General features: G+C 37.3%; 1 protein-coding gene across 5 annotated transcripts in view; it reads right to left on the bottom strand.

Moving 5' to 3' along the window:
• Nucleotides 1-22,406, bottom strand: part of Rel (nuclear factor NF-kappa-B family member relish) — a 462,299-nt gene that overhangs the window by 85,669 nt on the left and 354,224 nt on the right. For all 5 annotated transcript variants that reach the window (XM_090380549.1, XM_090380553.1, XM_090380550.1 and 2 more), the window contains exon 14: nucleotides 17,049-17,271. In XM_090380549.1, coding sequence (XP_090236675.1) covers nucleotides 17,049-17,271 — 223 coding nt within the window. The remainder of the gene's footprint in view (nucleotides 1-17,048; nucleotides 17,272-22,406) is intronic.

Here is a 22,406-nt window from a genome sequence, read left to right as displayed (position 1 = left end):
CATACCTACAAAGATTGTTAGGCTCATAAAAGCAACCTTAGCTGGCTCTAAGGCAGTGGTGAGAATTGACGAGTTGACGACTCCCTTTGACATTAACGCTGGTGTTAGACAAGGCAATGCACTCTCTACTGTGTTATTTAACTTGGTTTCAGAGGCAGTTATCAGAAAATTAGAAGAGACTGGACATATAGGCACAAAGACAGTGCAGGTATGTGCAAATGCTGACAATGTCGCTATTAGCATTAGTTGAGGCATACGATGCAAGAAAGCAAGCTTATACAGCATCAGCCAAAAAAAAAAAAAAAACCCTTCCCATTTTCACCCATCCAGTCACTCTAAATGTTTGTCTACTTCAGCCTTAAATTTATTTAAGCTATCAACTTCCACAACAACAATCAACTACCCATTGGCTAAAGGCAAACTGCACATCTATTCTACAACTGTCTTTCCTCAATTTGAATCTATGCCCTTTCAAGTTCTTAGTCTGAGCAAGCGGAAGTATCCCATCAGCATTGAGCCTGCTCAAACCATTCAAGACCGTATGCACCTCAATCAGATCACCTCGCAGGTGCCTAGTCTCCAGATGCTACAACTTACAGAACTTAAGCCTTTCTTCATAAGTGCACCCCTTCGTTCCTCTCACCAATCTTGTTGCCCTTCTCTGTACTTGTTCTAGCAACTCAACATCCTTCCTAAAATGAGACCTCCAGACCTGTATATACATTACTCAAGGTGTTGCCTGACCATTTCCTTATACAAAGGGATAATCACCTCCTTGTCTCTGCTACCAAAATTCCTATATATCATTTGACAAAACTCCATGATCTGCTCTGGCAGCCCGTCTGCACTGCTCAGAGAACTTCATATCTGACAGCACAATTACCCTTAGGTCTTTTTCTTTCTCCACCTCCCTGAGTGTAGTACCACAGAGTTGGTAAGTTTCTCTTGGGTTACTGCTACCCATATGCAGTACTTGGCATTTGTCAATGTTAAACTTCAGTTGCCACTTCTCAGCCCATCTGTCTAACTTTTCTAGATCTTGCTGTAGTAGTATACTGTCTCTACTATCATTAACAACCCTGCCCACCTTTATATCATCTGCAAACTTGGACATTAAGCCCGATATACCTTCATTGATAAATACACAAAACAATAATGGGCCCAGCAACTAACACTGGGCGGACTCAGCTAATAATATTAGTCCTTGAAGAGCAGTGTCCATTGATTACCACTCTCTGTCTTCTCCCACTCAACCACAGCAGCACCTTTATAAACAGCAGCAATTTGCCTCCAATGCCACACTGCTCCAATCTTCCATGTGCAACAGTATCAAAAGCTTTCCTGAAATCCAAGTATATGATATCGAAATTATTTTTAGCATCCAGTTCCTTTGTGACCACATTTTAGTATCCAATCAAACTGGTCAGACAAGACTTCCCCTTAACAGACCCATGCTGTGTCTGAACTACTGCTGCTGTCTTGTCTAGGTGATCCTGTATCACTTTTTTTAACCAGTGACTCCATTATTTTCCCCAGAGCAGAAGTTAAACTAACAGGCCTGTAATTATTTGTGCCACCCTTTGAACCCCTTTTGTAAATTGGGGATACATTTGCACATCTATAGTCCGTGGGGACTTCCTCTGACTCTAAGGATGCTCTCATAATTATGGCTAAGGGTTTGCTTACTTCTCTTGCTGCCTCCTTTATTATAACTGGATAGATTCGATCTGCCCTGGGTGCCTTTTTTATGTTTAACTATAAGAATTTCTCCTCCACTTTGCTCTCAGTTATTACAAAGCACTTAGTTCAGTGTTAGAGTTTGATAAACTTCTGGCATTCCCCTCCTTGAATAACTTCTCATGTGTGAATGTAGATGCAAAATACTCATTCAGTTTATCAGCTACTTGAGCAGGATCATCAATAGTCGAACCATCTATGTTAAACAGAACAATCTGATTCATCTCCTTCCTTCTAGAGTTTACATAAGTAAAGAAATCTTTCCTGTTTTTCTTTGCGTCCTTTGCCAAAGATTTCTCCTAATCTGTCTTCGCCTGCCTAACCTCCTTTGTGATTTGATTACAGACTAGCTTATATCTGTCATAGGCTTCTGTGTCGCCTGATAATTTATATGCATCCCATGCATTTTTCTTCTCTGCCACGAGCCTCATTAAATCACCCGACATCCATTTAGGCCTGAACCTTGAACAGTATTTCTTAGTTGGTATAAAAAAACTAGTAGCCTCCGAGATTAAATCCCTGAAGGCTTCCCATTTAGAATTCACTGTGGGTAACATCATCAGTTGATCCTACTCTATAGAATTTAAAAACTGTCTGAGGCCTCTGTAGTCACCTTTACGAAAACCCTTCCCTTTACCCTTGATCGTAGTTACATCTTTAAGTAAATCCCACATCAGTATACTGTGATCACTGTCACCTAGTGGTTCCTTTATCTGCAAATTCCTAATGCATGCATCATCACTGCTGATAATCAGATCAAGGGTATTACTCCCTCTGGTTGCTCCTCAAACATGTTGTAGAAAACAATCCTCCAATAAATCCACAAAAGTCTTGCTAATGTGCAAGTTACTCCCTCTGGTTGCTCCTCAAACATGTTGTAGAAAACAATCCTCCAATAAATCCACAAAAGTCTTGCTAACGTGCAAGTGATTAACCCACAAGTTCCAGTCAATATCTGGAAAGTTAAAATCCCCCATTGCCAGACATTCTTATTTACTGGCCCCTTCTATTTCTCTGCACAACTGTTCATTGTACTCATCGGTGTCATTAGGTCAATAAATACTCCTACTCTCATTTTTCCTTTCCCAGTGTTTATGTCACACCAAACAGACTCAACATTGCCTTGTCTACCCATGTCAACTGGATGCACTTCCTTAGATTTTATGTGTTCCTTAACTAACAGCATAACACCTCCTCCTTTCCTACCTGTCTGTCCTTTCTGTACACATTGTACTCCCCAAATTCCAATTCTGCACTGCTTATATCTGTGTGACACCATGTCTCTGATATCCCAACAGCATCTGCCTATTATCAATAGGACTGAAAGAGCACTGGGGGAAACAGTGGCTAGGCTGGAGTGTGAAGCACAAAGAAGAGGACTTAGGATAAATGTAGCGAAGTCAAAATAAATGAAGTCCGGAGAACAGAAGATAACAAAAAAATTTAAGAACCAGCAGCTTCTCATTTTAGCATGTTAAAAATTTCATCTATCTAGGCTCACAGATAAATCAGCCCAACTCTATTACTAATGAAATTAAGTCCTGTATGCTGAGTGAAAATAGATGTTTCTATGCACACGAAAAACGAATGAAAGCCAGAATACTAAACATTCATTTAAGTTTTAGAATATATGACAGTCTCATTAGACCAGTTGTGACATACGGCTGTGGAGCTTGGACATTAACAAGTAAAGATGAGCAGTTGTTGAGTGTGTTTGAGCATAGAATTTTACAAAGTTTTTGAGCACGTACAGGACGTTGAGGATCAGAATGAACCATGAACTTGACCATCTTATTCAGGGTGCAGACCTCGGCAGATTTGTGAAGAGCCAGAGACTTACCTGGTTGGGAATGTTATGAGAATGGATGACAGTAGAATAATGAAATGGAGACCTTCCAGTAGGAGGGTGAGAGGAAGACCACAGAAAATATGAATAGATGATGTAGAAGAAGACTTAAAGATCATGATAATAAGAAGTTGGAGAAGTTTGACTTCTGGAAGGGCTTACTGGTGGAACATTGTTGAGAAGGCTAAGACCCACCCTGGGTCTTAGCAGAAAGAAAAGATGAGGGTGGGGGAGGTAATTTATGTGTGACATTGTGGTTGCCGACGGTAACTGTGCCGTGCTGTGGTATGAACAATTGTTTCCCAAATTGTGTTTATGTTTATTTATTATTATTATTTTTTTTTTTTTTTTGTGGGGTGAGGAATACCCAAATGATATACCAGATTCTTTTGCAAAGTGTAATATTCTTACTTAAAGTGAGTTGCCTTTGTTTATATAGTGAACCCAAATGAAACTTATCTTTCTTTTCAATCTCCATTTGATACCAAAGTAACAAAGCTTAACTTTGTTATCAATTATAGAATTTGCTATAATTATAGAATAAAATGTATCCATATTCAATATTGCAGTTCTTTTCAGAAAGAACTATTATAAGCTTCTTTCAATAAACAAATTGCATGACATATTAATGCTAAGCAGAGTTGCACAATGGTGCTGCTGAAATCCCTTGCAAAACTCAGTTCCCAAGGAATAAAAGGTATTTCAGACCAATAATTACAATGTATATAAACAACAATTGCAATGTAAAGTTTCAACTCTAAAAAAAAAAAAGGGAAGTATATGTCCTCAATAGATTACTGAAGAAAAATAATAAAAATAAAAACAACTCAGCAAACTTTGTTTTTGTCTAACAAGTATGCATTCATTACATAATTAAATATTCCAGGGCACAATGCACAATTTTCAATATGCCTGTAGCAGCTTTTGACATTCTGTCTATATGTGAATTTATACCTGAATATATCACAGTGGTAGCTTCTTCTCATTTCCCCTCAGAGGAAAAACGTTTAATTTCAATGAGTTTCCCACCATGTGCAATTATCATTTCAATGATGTACCCACCCCTCATCTCTAATTGAGATGAGGAAAGAAAAAACTGAACATCTATAGTATTTACTCTGGACAAGTTTTGTTATTTATCAAAACTTAATTGCCTAACTGGGAGAATATACTGCACAAGGGAATACACTAACTCAATGGCCCACATTTGGAAAATATTACATTAGCTATTTCTCCCTGCATGGGATATGGAGTTTGCTTTTGTCATTGTCTATTGTTAATTTTGTTCATTTGGATTATTTTTCATATTCCACTTCTGGGATATGATTATATCTGAAACTGTGGCATTATATCTGAAACTGTAGTATATATGAGTTTCACTACATTTAATAGAGATGTTATTTGTCATAAAATTTGTCTCATGTTTTCTGGTTATATAACCAGAAAAGAAAAGAAAAGGAATCCTCCACTTTCCTCTCAGTTATTACAAAATCATCCAGCTCACTACCAGAGTATAACTCACCTCTAGCATTCCCCCTCCATGAATAACTCCTCATGGGTGAATGTAGATGCAAAACACTCATTTAGTTTGGTGGCCACCCGAGCAGGATCAACAGTTGAACCATCAATATCCAGTGAACCAATCTGATACATCACTTTGCTTCTAGAGTTTACATAGGTAAAGAACTCTTTGTTGTTTTAATTTGCATACTTTGCCAAGGATTTCTCATAATCTGCCTTTGCCTGCCTAATCTCCTTTGTGACTTGGTTACAGACCAGCTTATATCTATCATAGGCTTCCATGTTACCCATTAATCTTTATGTATCCCATTCATTTTCCTTCTCTGCCACATGTCTCATTAGTTCATCTGACATCCATTTAGGCCTAAACCTTGAACAATATTTCTTAGTTGGTATGTAAAGCCTAGTAGCTTCCAAGATTATTTCTTTGAATGCTTCCCATTTTGAATTTGCTGTTGGTAACATCATCAGTTGGTCCCACCATATAGAATTTAACAACCTGTCTGAGGCCTCTGTAGTCACCTTTACGAAAACCCTTCCCTTTACCCCTGATGGTAGTTACCTCTTTGAGTAAATCCCACTTCAGCACAATGTGATCACTGCCACCTAGTGGTTCCTTTATCTCATATTCTTAATAAATTTAAGTTTAATTTTGACTATTTTTGCTCTTGTCTTGCCGTACTGCTGGCATTATTTTATCTTTAACTCTCATTCTAATTTATTTGCATGGTTATATATATATATATTTTTTTAAATTCTCATTTGTTTTTTGACTATAAATATCCCTTTAATGTTGGGCACAATTAAGTTAAATAAGAGGGGGGAGGGAAACATATATATATATATATATATATATATATATATATATTTAAAAGAAGTTATGTTAAAAATACTTTTAAAAGTTCTAATGTGTAAAAGTCTTCAAAATTTCACGAGGAAACTCACTCCACAGAGATAACCCTAGTTGGAAATTAACTCAAGCAAGCCCCAACACATTTGGCAAACTCACTCATGAAAGCACTATCAAAGACTTGAAATAGTCAAGGCCACACTTGGGCTTCAGAGCAAGCAAAGATCTGGCATTTTCCCATTTCTTCTATCATGCAGTATAAGTCATGTCTTTTTGAGTAAAGAAGACACATAATATGAACGGTAACACCAAATACTGCACACATTTAGAGGGTATAGCTTTAAAAGTTTTTAAATGGCTTGCCGCTAGATAATTTTTTTTTTTTTTTAAGGAGCATTAGCAACTAATGCCATATTGCTCCGGGGATATGCGGTGGTCATTCCCGGAACTTTCCGCATCCTCCATATTTGGGTGGTCACGGGCTCGAACCCCAGTCTAATCAAGAAGTGTGTGCTACGCATTGCGGCTCCTGCCCACCTGGCTACGGAGGTGCCCACTAGATATTGCATCAGACCAAATTATCAGTGATGTTCTATGAGATATCCAGATCAGGTAATGTGTAATTATACTTCCTCTATTCTTCCAGCTGTAACTGGATTGGGAGGGGGGGTGTCCATGTAGTGAGTAGAGAGGAAAGAAGAGAGGGAAAGCTAAGGAAAAGTTTCAGGAGTTAGTAGTAGTAGTAGTAATAGTGGCATGTGATGCAAGAGAGCAACCCTTATGCAGCATCAGCCAAAAAAAAAAAAAATTTTTACACGTCCATTCCCTCCAAAATGTTTGTCCAGTTCCTCCTTAAATTTATTTACCCTATCTATTATTTAATCTATATATGGAAGTTGTTCCATAATGACAGATGGAAGTTTGTTCCAGCAATTAACCACCCGCTGGCTAAAGGCAAATTTCTACACATCTATTCTACATCTGTCTTTCCTCAATTTGAATTTATGCCTCCTTAGGTTCGTAATCTGAACAAGGGGAAGAATCCCATCAGAATTCAGCATACTAAACCCATTCAAGGCCTTATACACCTCAATCAGATCACCTCACGGGTGCCTAGTCTCCAACCATCGCAATTTGCAGAACTTAGCCTCTCTTGGTAAGAGCATCCCTTCAATCCCCTCACCAATCTTGTTGCCCTTCTCTATACCTGCTCAAGCAAATCTACATCTTTCAAAAATGAGGCCTCCAGACCTGTATGCAGTACTCAAGGCATGGCCTAACCATAGCCTTATACAGAGGGACAATCACCTCCTCTTCCCTGCTATCGAAATTCCTGTATATCATTGACAAAACCCCATGACCTGCTCTTGCAGCCTGTCTGCATTGTTCAGAAAACTTCATATCTGACTGCACAATTACTCCCAGGTCTTTTTCATTTTCTACCACCCTAAGTGTAGTACCACACAGTTGGTACTTTCCTCTGGGGGGTTACTTCTACCCATATGTAGTAATTTGCATTTGTCAATGTTAAACTTCACTTACCACTTCTCACCCATCTTCCCAAATTTTCTAGATCCTGTAGTAGTAGCACACTGCCATTACTGTCATTAAACCCTGCCAACCTTTGTATCATCTGCAAACTTCGACATTAAGCCTGATACACCACATCAATATCATTGATAAATATACAAAACAACAGTGGAGCTAACACCGAACCCTGTGGCACTCCACTAATAACATTAGTCAACAAAGAGCAGCACCCATTGATTACCACCCTCTGTCTTCTCCCACTCAACCATCCTTTTATCCATTGTAGCAACTTATCCTTAATACCATTCTGTTCCAAATTGTACAGTAGTCTTCCATGCGCAACAGTGTCAAAAGGTTTCCTGAAATCCAAGTATATGATATCAAAATTATTTTTTGCATCCAGTTCCTTTGTAACCTTATCATAATATCCAATCAAATTTGTCAGACAAGACTTTGCCTTAACAAACCCATGCTGTGTCTGAATTATTGCTGCAGTCTTGTCTAGATGATCTTGCAATGCATCTTTAACCAGTGACTCCATTATTTTACCTGAAACAGAAGTTAAACTAACTGGTCTGTAATTACTCTTGTCACCCTTCAATCCCCCTTTGTGAATTGGGGATACATTTGCACATCTCCAATCCATGGGGACCTCCCCGAGTCCATGGATGCTCTCATAATTATGGCTAAGGGTTTGCTTACTTCCTTTGCCGCCTCCTTTAATATAACTGGATTGATCCCATCCACACCAGGTGCCTTTCTTATGTTTAACTTCAACAATTTCTGTTCCACTTTTCTCTCAGTTATTACAAAATCATTGAGCACCCTGCACCTTCTGGCATTCTCAATACTTAATAACTCCTTATGTGTCGATATAGATGCAAAATACTCATTCAGTTTGTTTGTTATCTGAGCAGGATCATCAACAGTCGAACCATCGATATCAAGTGGACCAATCAGATTCATCTCTTTCCTTTTAGAGTTTATATAAGTAAAGAAATCCTTGCTGTTTTTTTTTTAGCATCCTTTGCTAAAGATTTCTCGTAATCTGCCTTCGCCTGCATAACTTCCTTTGTGGCTTGATTACAGACTAGCTTATATCTGTGGGTAACATCATCGGTTCATCCCACTGTACAGAATTTAAAAACTGTCTGAGACCACTGTACTCACCTTTACGGAAGCAAAAACCCTTTCCTTTACCCCTGATGGTAATTATATCCTTAAGTAAATCCCACATCAGTACACTGTGATCACTGCCTCCTAGTGGTTCCTTTATCTGCAAATTCTTAATACACGAATGATCACTGCTGATAACCAGATCAAGAGTTGAAGTGATCTTGCACCATGTACAGCATAATGAAAAATTCATCACTTGATACACGTCCTTTCCCCTAAACTTTAACCTCATCTTCAAGAATGCATCATGACTAGTCATTCCAACAGAAGAAACGGATAAAAAAAAAATAAATCAATAACCTGAAAATCTAGTGATGATCTAACTTTCCTTATTAAGTAATGCCCAAGCATCTGAACACACTTCTAGGATGGAGTATCAAAATGTTTCCTTGACCATGTTCTATATGTCTTAGAAGATTCAGACTTGGAATATATATTATTTCTTCTATATGCAATCACTACGCAAAGTAACAAATTTTTCCAATCTTTTGCAACATTTTTTTTATGCCATTTTTGTAGAATAGTCTCACTTTGCACTTAAAACCATGCTTCTTGCAGAAATTACTTATGCATTGCCAAAAAAAAAAAAAAAAAAAAAAAAAAGCTGCTTTCCATGCAAAAATGATTTCAGCTGCACAAAGAGTAAAGAATTAAAAGGTATAAAGTCAGGGGAATAATGCAGGTGTAGCAAGATATGAAGTCCTAACTTCAAGACAAGATCAGTGGTTGTAACAGCAGTGTGGGAAACAGAATGCTTTTGCTGGGCATCCAGCATCACTTTTCCTTAATTGCCACATGTAACTGCTTTAGTAAGTTGCTGTAGTTATGTGCATGGATGGTGGTACCCTTCTCCACTTAATCTATGAGAATAATGCCCATCTCATCCCAGAAAACTGAGAGAAAACCTTCCTTGCAGAGGGTTGCACACTGGCCTTTCTGGGAGTTGGCAGATGTTTCCAGTGTTTTGAAACCTGCTTTGTTTCTGGGTTGGTCATAGTGATGCCATGATTCATCCATAGTCACCAATTAGGAAAAAAACAAGTGAGGATTACTGTCACACTCGGTGATCAAATTTAGCAGAACAGGCCTGCCTTTTTTCTTTCTGAAGACGTGAGAAAAGTAAGGATCCCATCATGCTGAGACCTTATTCATATTCAAATCATTATGAACTATGCTCTCCACTGATCCATAACTTATCCCAGTCTCAGCAACTATATGTTTAATTGTTATCCGACAGTCAGTGAAGATCAGCTGTTCAGCTTTCTCCACAAATTCAGCAGTGTGAGATGTGGATGGCCGCTCACTTCTTTCCTCATCATGGAAACTCTCAGTATGGACAAATATGGTGTGGAATATTTATTACTCATAGTTCTTATTTTATTCCAGATTATCTTCATTTGAACAGACCTATTAATTGCAGAGGCAAATTGTCTCAATGATTCTTCTTTTTCTTTGCCTGCCAATAAATATACCTGGCATCAGCTGTGGCTCTCTTAAACCACAACAAATTTGCAGAAAAATTAGTTGTAGTTTATTTCTATATTTTAAAGATGGGAAACCTGCATTTATTTGGCAGACTAGTAACAGTCACTATCGATTAGATTCTTATGTGAAAGTTATTCCAAATTCTGCTTTTCTCACATTCATTGTTCCACCAAAATTTTGGACTTGGGAATGTTTATGGGATGTACACAATTTGTGACATAAGCAAGAGCATCATCAATAGACACCCTTGACGCAACTGATTTCTCCAGTGTTACTAGTTGCTTAATTTTTTTCTAATTAGCTTTCACATAGTTCCACCTGATGGAAAATTGGCAAGCAACTTAATTGTTACTACCCAGCAGATTGTTATTAACTGACCAGTCAAATAGTGCTGGAGAAGATCGAGAGATCGATGCCCTTGATTCAGTAGGAAAGCGAAATTACATGTGTGATCCACTATTTTGTGCAGCAAAATTTAGTCTGTCAATTTTTTTCCCAAAATTTGTCTCTATTTGCCAAGTGATCACTCCACAAGACATGACGGTCATTATGATCTCTCATAATATAGAAAGCAGATGGGCAATGGTATACTATATTCAAGACCTCTCTGAAAGATATCTACACAGGGAAAAAAAGAGACGATGGCAAGTATAAAATTTAGAGATATGTGAAAAGCTAGTTTCATTTTTGTGAAATGTTATTGGTCTTAAGAGGATGTGGGAACTGACCAAAATGGCAATGAGGAAAATTGGCCAATCTGCTATATACACAATTTTATATAAATGGCATAGTGTTGAACAATGTGTTAACATAAGGTATTAATTAATTTCTCCTAAGCAAAAGCAAAAGAAAAAGGATTACATTGAAGAAAAAGATACTAAATATCATGATTGCTGCAATATCCTCTACAATTCTACTGAAGGAAAGTAGGCATTACTTGCATTTAGCATGACCCACAATCTGTTTCCAAGGGTTCAATGCTCAGAGTTTGATGATTTTTTCAGGATCTATGTCCAGCTGTACAAAGAGCTCAAAAACCAGTTCTTCTTCTTGTTCAGCTTGTTTTTCAGTGTCCATACCAAATGAATCAACTTGTTTAGTACCTAAACAAGTTGAGGTGTCAGAGCACTTTGCATGAGAAGCAGTAACAAGTGAAACAATATTTAGGGTGTTTCCATTTTTGTTTGGCTTTTGAATTTTACAGGGCAAAGCCATACTTTCTAGTAATGAGATAGCCTAGTCTGGCATTGATCTGCTAAGAGGAAAGGTGCCCTGTTTGCATAGAAACTGTTATAGTTAGTTGTAGCTGTTTGGAGGGGTAGTAACTGGATAGTAAGTGATATTTTGTTCAGCTCCAATCTGCTGAATCCTTTTTTCAGTTTTACTGAGTGGGCAATCTATGGAGAAGACAGCATATGATATTTTTCAATCAATTTGGGCACTTTGGTTCATCTGCTTTAAAATCTGTTGGAGTCTGTTCATGTCAAATTCATGTTTTTTAAAATTCAAATTTTTTGACATTTAAAACATGTTGGATTAGGGACATATAGTTTCATGTGACAGTTAAGATACCCAGTTTTAACAAATGTTGGCAGTCCAGGCAAATAAAATGTTAAGAATTATGTGATGTGTTGGAAACAGCATTGTCTCATTTACGAAGTATCTGGTTTAGAAAGTCCCACTCAGATATTATACCCTGAGAGGGGTTCAGAGAGTAACATAAGGGAAGACAGCAATGGATATTCTGACAAATGATGTTATCTGAAGGTGGTCACAGAATGCTTGCCAGATCTTAGATGTTTTACTCTTTTAGGAGGAGCCAATTTGACTTTCTATGCATTTTTGGACTTTAAATGGTGAAAATGTATTCAGAGACTGATCTTGATCAGAATGTAATGCAAGACATGAAGCTCATATTATTAATATTCATTTTTGGACACTTGAGAGTACATGCAAATGAGTCATCCATCATGCAGTCAGTCAGTATAGGACTGTAATTTCCCATAGAATTTGTGGATATTATTTGTTCCATGAGGGACCGCCTTGACCACCCAGGTTTCCAGTCCCCAAGGAAAGGGAAACACAAGGAGTGCCATTGAGAGACCAAGGAAAATAAGTCAGTAAGGTTGGCATGCTATATCAAAACAAAAGAAAGGTGGCTTTCTTTTTCCTTTCCAACAATTCCTTAGAATTTTTAAAATAAAGAGCTACTTGTAGCCAAGAAAACGTGAAAAAACACTAGAAATAAAGAATAATTACATCACTTTGAAGAGGATTTTTTTTATCGCAGAGAAATCGCCCAGTCACAAAAAAACATTCTGCAGCTGAGACCTACTACTATTGCCTCATTTCAGAATCACAAGGCATCCTTTAAGTAAAACGGACTCAAAGATCTTATGAATACATTAACCCCCTGTCCTAATAGTCTCTGATCTTCAAAGTCTTTTTAATGGGGATAGGGTGGAGGGCTTGTAATGTCGTGCACAGCAAAGTGAGAAATCTGTTGTTCTAACCAATCATCATTTTCCTACAAAATACAGTTAGCTCATATTCTAAATATTAACAGAAAATAGATGTGTTTAACATTTTCCACTGGACATTCAAGAACTTCTTGAAAATTAATCAAACCAAGAGATTTTTTTGATGATGTTCACATTCATTCAGAAGGTCGTGTGAACAAAGAACTCCTATATCATTATTAATAATCATCTAAGATAAAAAAAAAAAAAAAAACAAATAATATTGAAGGAACAATTCTAAGGGAAAATCCACCAGCCAATTAATATTTTTTATACAGAAGAGTTAAGGCTATTACATTCCAGCAGCAGCAACAACACCATTCACTCTTCAAGACAGTTACTTCCAATTCTAACCGCCGACCGGGCTAGCTGGGTGGGTAAAGTGCCTGCCTGGCAAACCAAAGGTCACAGGTTCGAATCCCACCTAGGTCTTGGATATCACATTGGTGCCGCACTATCCAGTTGGATCTCACGGCTACAATACACAAAGGAAGTAGGAAAAAACTGGTTCTTTGTGTATCGCTCACATCATACGATGAACAAAAAATAAAATAAAAAATTCTAACCTCCTTTATATCTAATAGTTTCCTACTATAAGCTCTGAAACTTTTTTTGCAGTTTCCTATTGTCCACAGCCCACTGGAGAGTGCAGTTCCAGGTCTGCTTATCTGTGACAAGTGCCCCAAATTTATTTATATATCTAGCAAAAAAAATTATTTCTATTATTAAAAAAAAAAACCATCAGCAGAAAGTGCTTATTCACATAATTACATCACAATAATAAAGCTGGTTTATTTTTAGCATTGTGCTATTGAAGAACCATCATGCATCAAATTTTTGATCTTGGTGGTGGTGGTGGTGGTACCTTTGATATTTCTATCCCTACAATAGGAGATGGTATATTTGAAGTTAAATCCACTGCTGGTGACACCCATCTAGGAGGAGAAGGCTTCGACAACCATACGGTTAATCATTTTGTACAGAAATTTAAAAGAAAATGCAAGACAAATCTAACAACAAAAAAAGAGCTCTTAGGAGATTGAGAACTGCATGTGAAAGAGCTAAAAGGATATTACCATCAAGCACACAGGCCAGTATTGAAAATGACTCCCTATTTGAAGGAGGAGGTTTCTACCCCACAAAGAGCTCATTTTGAAGAGCTTAATGCAGATTTATTCAGGAGTACCTTAGAACCTGCAGAGAAAGCTTTACAGATGCAAAATTAGATAAAAGTCAAGTTCATGACATTGTTCTTGTTGGCAGATCTGCAATAATTCCCAAAATTCAAAAGATTCTTCAAGATTTATTTACTAGAAAAGATCTTAACAAGAGCATCAATCATGATGAGGCAGATGCTTATGGTGCTGCAATTTTAAATGGTGACAAGTCAGAACAGGTTCAGGACCTGCTGCAGCTGATAGATTTAACACCATTATCTCTTGGGATTGAAACTTTAGTGGTGTGATGCCTATTCTGATCAAGTGTAATACCACAATTCCCACTAGACATACACATGTACAATGACCAAAGATAACAACCTTCTGGGGAAATGAGCTAACTGGCATCCCTCCTGCTCCTAGAGGAGTCCCTCAGATTGAGGTAACCTTTGACATTGATGCCAATGGTATACTTAATGTTTCAGCTGTTGATAAACATAGGGCAAAAAAATAAGATTATGATCAAAAATGATAAAGGAAGAAATTAAAAGAATGGTTAAAGATGCAGAAAAATATAAAGATGACAAACAAAAAAAAAAAAAAAAAAAAAGTTAACAGAAATGTATAATGTGATTTAATAAACTAGTTTATTGTGCTTATCAACAATGGTGAATTTTGGTTTCAGCAAGATGAAGCAACTTATCACACATTCAATGAAACAGCAGTAAAGCTGAGAGATTTTTCAGTGGTTGTATTATCTCTAAAAACTTGCAGTCCCCAGGATTCCCAGCTTTAACACTGCCAGTTGTGGAACTTGTTGAAAGGCAAAGCACATAAAATAATCCCCTACATATTGGAGGAACTGAAAAACAATAAATTAGAATGAAATTATGAAAACAGATAGTCAACATCCTGTTGGATTTGACTGTTTGGATTTGTTAAATCTTATTAAACTACTTATAATACCCTTATTGAGGTCGAATGCCATGATAGTGAGCAGACAAAGTGCGCAGCTTGAAAACCAAATTTGTTTTTGCAGTTAAGTAATTTCATAATTAACCCTTTGGAAGTCATGCATGACAGATAACCTTCAAAAATGTCCATTGTACATTAATCATCAATTAATGTTTAAAAATCAGAATTATTTTCTACTTGTATAATATATATATAAATATAGTCAAACTTTTATTCAAGATGTTTTGGAAGTGAAAATTGTTTACTTGGAATTAAAAATGAAAGGAACCTGTCAAGTCTTGAATGATTATTTACTGTTTTTGCCTTTCATTTTACTTTCAGCATATATCATAAATAAAACACTGCTTCCACATGCAGTTTGGCATTACCACATCATTTTCAGTCATTTGCTTTCAGCTGACACAGCAAAAGCTGTGTCAGCTGAAAGCAAATGACTGAAAGCAAAGTGACTGTTAGTTTCATATTTATGCACTATTAATTTTTTCAAATAACATGTAAAAAACAGGATTTTTTTAATAATTAAAAATTTTTTTATTATAAATTAAAAAAAAAATACATATCATAAGTACTGCAATCCAGTGTACCAATATCGGTGCACCATTATTTATTTTTTTTTTTTCCTAATAAAATAAAGGTAAAATTAGTACACCACAAATAAAATTTTTAAAAAAGCAAAAAAAAAAAAAAAACTTTCCCAGAAACAAAAAACAAAGTTGGACACCTGTCAGTTTTCACATGATTATATTTGTTGTAAATATGGTGCAACTAAACCATTTAATTTGGGTTACTATCAACATAAGCTGATTCTTATCAAGGCCTTTTAAGCGATACATGTATACAGGGTGTTTCAGTTAAACGTTTCAGAACTTCTAAGAGGGGTAGGGTACATCCTGACAACTCGAAATCATATAGCAATGTGGGGTCGGAAATGCTTTCCTGAAGCGGTGTTGTACACAGAAGCATCATAAAAAGAAAAGAGACCGTAAGTGAGAAATCGTTTTAATAATACACGAAAAGAAGCAAAAGGTACATGGATTAAAGTAAGTGTTCGAAGTTTCTTCCACGGGCTACAATGCACGCCTCACATCTCCAACGCATGGACATCCGAACATTCTGGAATACTCCAGGCGAATTTCTTCGGCAGCTACTGCGATTCTTGCAACCAGCTCCTCAGCATTGTCAACAGGGGTGTCATAAACTAGCGATTTCATACGACCCCAGAAATAAAAATCAAGACATGATAGGTCGGGTGACCGAGCAGGCCAACGCACGGGACCACCACGTCCGATCCACTGTTGACCAAATGTGACATCCAGGTAGTTACGAACATCTCCGCTATAATGGGCAGGGGCTCTATCGTGTTGGAACCACATTGTCTGTTGCGTTGATGCAGAAATCTGTTCATCTCTCAAAAGTTGTGGCAATACTTGCTGCAGAAAGGTCAAGTAGATAGGTCCGGTTATACGACACGGTAACAGGTAAGGTCCGATGAGGTGATCTCCCATAATACCGGCCCATACATTGACCGAAAATCGAATCTGTGCTGCACGACGTCGTATTGCATGCGGGTTCTCGACCGCCCAGATATGGTCGTTATGCGTTGTTGAAAATTCCTTCCCTTGTGAAGGATGCCTCATCGGAAAACAACACTTCAGCAGGAAAAAGGGGATTTGTAGCACATTTTCCAAGGTACCACTGTGCGAAAGCAATACGAGGTTGAAGAAACTTCGAACACTTACTTTAATCCATGTACCTTTTGCTTCTTTTCATGTATTATTAAAACGATTTCTCACTTACGGTCTCTTTTCTTTTTATGATGCTTCTGTGTACAACACCGCTTCAGGAAAGCATTTCCGACCCCACATTGCTATATGATTTCGAGTTGTCAGGATGTACCCTACGCCTCTTAGAAGTTCTGAAACGTTTAACTGAAACACCCTGTATAAGATGTAAAACAAGGTCAAGATTGTGGGCGGTATATTCAATGGTTCTTTGTTTTTGGAGAAAGAAAACTGAGTTCGCCAGTAAGACCCTAAAAAGTTCACTAGCTGGATTAAAATTCTAGACACCTTTCTGTTTAGCAAGTACAGTGGCCTGCACTGGAGAGGCCCACATATTTTAAGTTTTACTGCTATCAGAAATAAATTTTTTAAAAGAAATGTTACCAAACAAAAAATGCTACATAATCAAAGAAAATAATAAAAACCTTAGAAGAGAAACTAATTAATTTTCTATAATAAAATTTCATTTACCATCAAAATTTAAAGATTCCAAATCAGGATGGCATTCTGATGTTTCTCGTTGATAGTTTTTCTTATTTAATAATTGAGTAAGACAATCATTTCTATCTTTCAGCACAGCTAAATGTATAGCATTGTTGCCATATTTTTCTTTCAGGTTGGGATTTGCCCCATGAAGCAGCAAGATTTTAACAAGGGCTTCACTGGAATTTATTACAGCAATATGGAGAGGTGTCTACAGGGGAAAATGAACAACAGATACGTGTTTCATTAAACAAAGTAAACTAAGCTGAAGTACATCAGGACATACATTAAAATTAATGAGTAGAGAAGTACATCAGGACATATATTAAAATTAATGAGTAGAGATGCAAAAGTAAATGACAGTTTCACAAACATGAATCAGTGAGAATCACCAAAAGAGTGTATATCAAATTTACTCTCTTTTGGGCATTTTAGTACCCATCACAGAAAATTCAATCGGATCACCTCACAGGTGCCTAATGTCAGTTGTATCTTATATCATCCACAGGAATTATGAAAGAATGGCACAGGTTGATAGACTCACAGCATTTATTTAATTTTTGACTGAATTTCTGTTGTGTTTTTGTAGGTAAAAATCTGATATCATTAGAAAAATAAATTTCATATTTGAAGGTAATGAATATCTTCAAAAGCTACGACCAATATATCTAAGTGAAAAATTGCTGTGAATGGGCCAGGTGGCCCATCACCACTGAAAGACTAACCCAAAGACACTTTTGTATTTAAATTCACTATCATAAACAGTTAGTATTAAACTTATTAATGCAATGGTACTTGCCTGGTAGCAGAAGCTTGAAAAAAAAAAAAAAAAAAAGTAACAAGGAAAAGTGCACTAAGTGCAATACTCACAGTATATATAATTTAAACAGCAAGAACAGGTCAAAAATAGCACACTATAATTTTATTAATTCTAATACTTTCTCCTAGTGTGAACACACACGCGCGCACGCACACGTTAGTTTATTGAGAGGACCAGAATAGGAAACGAGCTACCAAATGGAAATTGGAGCTACAGAAAACATGGAAAGATATAGGAAAAATGAAAAGTACTTAATGCTGCAAAACTTATGATTTTTGTCTTCATCAAGGGCCATGAAAATCAGGAAAGAGAGCAAGACATAGGGCCTCTACACATAAGCATGTGGCAGTGGATTTAGCGGTAATGGGCACTAGACCTAATAGTAGAGATAAGCACAGGTGAGATGTATATATATACTTCATGTCTGGCCTGACAAAGGCGGAAAAAAGAGGAAACTAGAAATCAAGTATAACTTAATGAATCCGAAGTGGTATGCAGTCAAAGGAACTATCCAGACTGAATCCACAAAAAGTATTTTTTTGAAGCTGTGTGAATATATTTATAGTAGGTGTACACCATGACCTGCCAATATATATATATATATATAGTAGCTGTATTCCATGACCTGCCAATGAGTATAGGCTTCATATAATTTTAATTTAATTTTATTTCTATTTTCTACTTAACTCATTTAAATATGAAGTACACTCCCAGAACTACTATGTTCAGGGCCCTACTAAAGGAATGAGAAAAGCAACTGCAGACTGCCTGAGCCCAATTATTTTCCTCTTATTCCATATTCCTTTTACTTTCCTACTTCCCTATTTTTATTTTTTGTGAGCCATTAATTCATCAAACGCAATTCGAGATGTTATTTTTCTGCTATAACTCACTTGTCTTGCCTACACAAATTTTAGCAACTAATTTCTGCTATATTGTAAGTCTATTATTTTTCTTTCTATCCTGGGATGTCCTACTTCATATGTTTAATTCTGAATTCTCAACATACATTTTTGTAATTTAATTTAATTTTACTGTCTCTGAATTTTGATACACTGGGTCATCATGGTATACAGCTACTATAAATAAATTCACATGGCTTCAAGAAATTCTTTTTTTTTGGCTTCGCACCTCTGCAGTCCTGATAGTTTCCTCTGACTGCATACCACTCTAGATTCGGTAAGTTATACTTAATTTCCACTTTCCCTTTTGAATTTAACTTACCTCTTGGTGTTCTGCCTCTGTCAGGTTGCCATGAAATATACGTACATCTCACCTGTGCTTATCTCTGCCATTAGGCCTAACTCCCGTTACCGTAAAAATTCAAACTGTTTACCGATACTACCATGTGCTTATATATATTTCATGTCAGAAAAAGAGGTCCTACTTCTTGCTGTCTTTCCTTAGATTTCTATGGTTGACCATTGATGAAGCCGTTGAAATCATAGGTTTTTTCAGCATTAAGTATTCTTTTTATTTTACCTATATCTTTCGGTGTTTTCTGCAGCTCCAATTCCTGTTTGGTAGCTCATTTCCTATTCTGGTCCTGTCAATCAACTAACTTATATATCCAATATGGTCATTGGGTTCCTTCTGTCAAAATATGCAGAGTCCCTTAGTCCATAATCCATATTGCTATATTTTAATATTCTTCTTCAAACTCTTATAAATACAGTGTGTGTGTGTTATTTGAGAGGTTTCTGTATTTGCATTAAAGTACTCGCCTTGCATCTTGCAAGGCGAGTACTTATATCTTGCAAATCTTCAAAGATAGAGCTTGTAAGTATATACATTTTTTAATATTTTGTGTACACATTATGTATTGCAGTTATAGTCAATTGTATAGCTCTTTAGCTAACAGGAGGCAAAATTAGGAAAGTAATTAGGATAGCAATAGACATTCCTGCCTCTGTATTACGCTAATAGCCCAGAGTGCGGAAAATTTTAGCTGTAGGAAAGTAAACAGTATATGACTGAAGAATATAAAGTTGATTATCGGGTTATCAGGGAGAGCAATTTCTTGTCTGTGTTAGTAATGGCCCTGGACATGGTAGATATATACAAAGGGTACTAGGAAAGTTTTGCAATACAGCTTTGTTTATTTAATTTTTTTCAAAGTAATTTCCTCTACATTCAATACACCTCTCCATCCTCCGAAACCAATCTTTAAACCAGTTCTGCCAAGTTTCACTAGGGAGTAAAGCACACTCGTTGTCCCAAGCCCGTAGAAGGTCCTCATCACTGGAAAACCGCCTCCCTTTTAGCTTCATTTTCACATGCGGGAACAGTGCAAAGTCGCAGGGAGCAAGGTCTGGACTGTAGGGAGGGTGCTCGAGAAGTTTCAGTCCTGTCTGTTGAAAAAAAGCCGTGAAGTAGGGTTGAATTTGAAAGTGTCTGCAATTCTGCCCAGACACGATAGGAGGGAGTATATGATGAGAGCCTTGTCGATCAATTCGGCCCTGGAAAGATTGTGCAAGGCTGAAGGGTAGAATTTTTTTCAGCCTGGACTGTACTTGTTAACAGGAGAGATTGCTTCTACAGGGATGGGATACACTTAAATAGAAGGAGTGCAAGAATATTTGCTGATGCTATCGAGGCAGTGTTAGGTGGGTCGGAAAACTGCTAGCTTGGGGGGAGACAAAGACTAATGGATTAACAGTAGCCACCGGCAGAGGTGAAAGAGATTCTTGCACTGCTTCTATTGGAATGAGCAGAAGCCTGAAAAACAAGATGCAGGATATTTCAGAGACTGCTGGAAGTCACTGCGGTACAAGTAAACACATGGGTTGTGTTAGGGTAGCTAAGAATAGAAACAGGTGCATGTATACTTGCGTGTACACTAATGCTAGGAGTTTAGTAAATAAATTTGATGAATTTGAGGTATTACTCAAAACATCAAAGGCAGATATTGTTGGGATATCAGAGACGTGGTGTCACACAGATATAAGGAATGCAGAACTGGAATTTGGGGAGTACAACGTCTACAGAAAGGATAGACAGGATAGGAAGGGAGGAGGGGTTATGCTATTAGTTAAAAAACACATAAAATCCAAGGAAGTGAAGCCAGTTGACATCGCTGGACAGTGCAGTGTTGAGTCAGTTTGGTGTGACATAAGCATAGGTAAATCAAAATTGAGAGTAGGAGTGTGCTATAGGCCTAATGACTCTGATGAGTATAATAAGATACTGTACAGGGAAATAGAGTGGGCCAGTAAATCAGAGAGTCTTATAATGGGGGATTTTAATTTCCCAGATATTGACTGGAATTTGTGGGTTGGTCACTCACACACTAGCAAGGCTTTTGTGGATTTATTGGATGATTGTTTTCTACACCAGCATGTTCGGGAGGCAACTAGAGGGAGTAATACTCTTGATCTGATTATCAGTAGTGATTCTTCATGCATTAGGAATCTGCAGATAAATGAACCACTGGGTGGCAGTGATCACAGTGTGCTGAAGTGGGATTTACTCAAGGAGGTAACTACCATCAGAGGTAAAGGGAAGGGTTTTTGCTTTCGTAAAGGAGACTATGCTGGTCTGAGACAGTATTTAAATTCTATACAGTGGGACCAACTGATGATGTTACCAACAGCAAATTCAAAATGGGAAGCATTCAAGGAACTAATCTTGGAAGCTACCAGGCTTTACATACCAACCAAGAAATATTGTTCAAGGTTCAGGCCTAAATGGTTGTCAGATGAACTAATGAGACATATGGCAGAGAAGAAAAATGCATGGGATACATACAAATTAATGGGTGACGTGGAAGCCTATGATAGATATAAGTTGGTCTGTAACCAAGTCACAAAGGAGATTAGGCAGGCAAAGGCAGATTATGAGAAATCCTTGGCAAAGGATGCAAAGAAAAACAGAAAAGAGTTCTTTACCTATTTAAACTCAAGAAGGAAAGGGATGAATCAGATTGGTCCACTGGATGTTGATGGTTCAACAGTTGAGGATCCAGCTCAGGTGGCTAACAATCTAAACGAGTATTTTGCATCTACATTCACACATGAGGAGTTATTCAGGAAGGGGAATGTCGTAGGTGAAGTAAACATTGACAGTGAGCTAGATGATTTTCTAATAACTGAGAGGAAAGTGGAGGAGAAATTGTTGAGGATAAACATAAAAAAGGCACCCGGGGTGGATGGGATCTATCCAGTTATATTAAAGGAGGCAGCAAAGGAAGTAAGCAAACCCCTAGCCATAATTATGAGAGCTTCTTTGGACTCAGGGGAGGTACCCATGGACTGGAGATGTGCAAATGTAACCCCAATTCACAAAGGAGGATCAAAGGCTGACACAAGTAATTATAGACCTGTTAGTTTAACTTCGGTTCCAGGAAAATTAATGGAGGCACTGGTTAAAGAAGCACTGCAGGATCATCTGGACAAGAATTCAGTTATAGCTCAGACACAGCATGGGTTTGTTAAGGGCAGGTCTTGTCTGACCAATTTGATTGGATACTATGATGTAGTCACAAAAGAACTGGATGCAGGGAATAACTTTGATATTATATATTTGGA

This window comes from Mastigoproctus giganteus, chromosome 8 (genome assembly GCF_048544385.1).
Source record: "Mastigoproctus giganteus isolate SK-2022 chromosome 8, ASM4854438v1, whole genome shotgun sequence".
NCBI lineage: Eukaryota > Metazoa > Arthropoda > Arachnida > Uropygi > Thelyphonidae > Mastigoproctus > Mastigoproctus giganteus.
The sequence above is the reverse complement of the archived record's forward strand: the minus strand, read 5'-3'. Positions and strand labels throughout refer to the sequence as shown.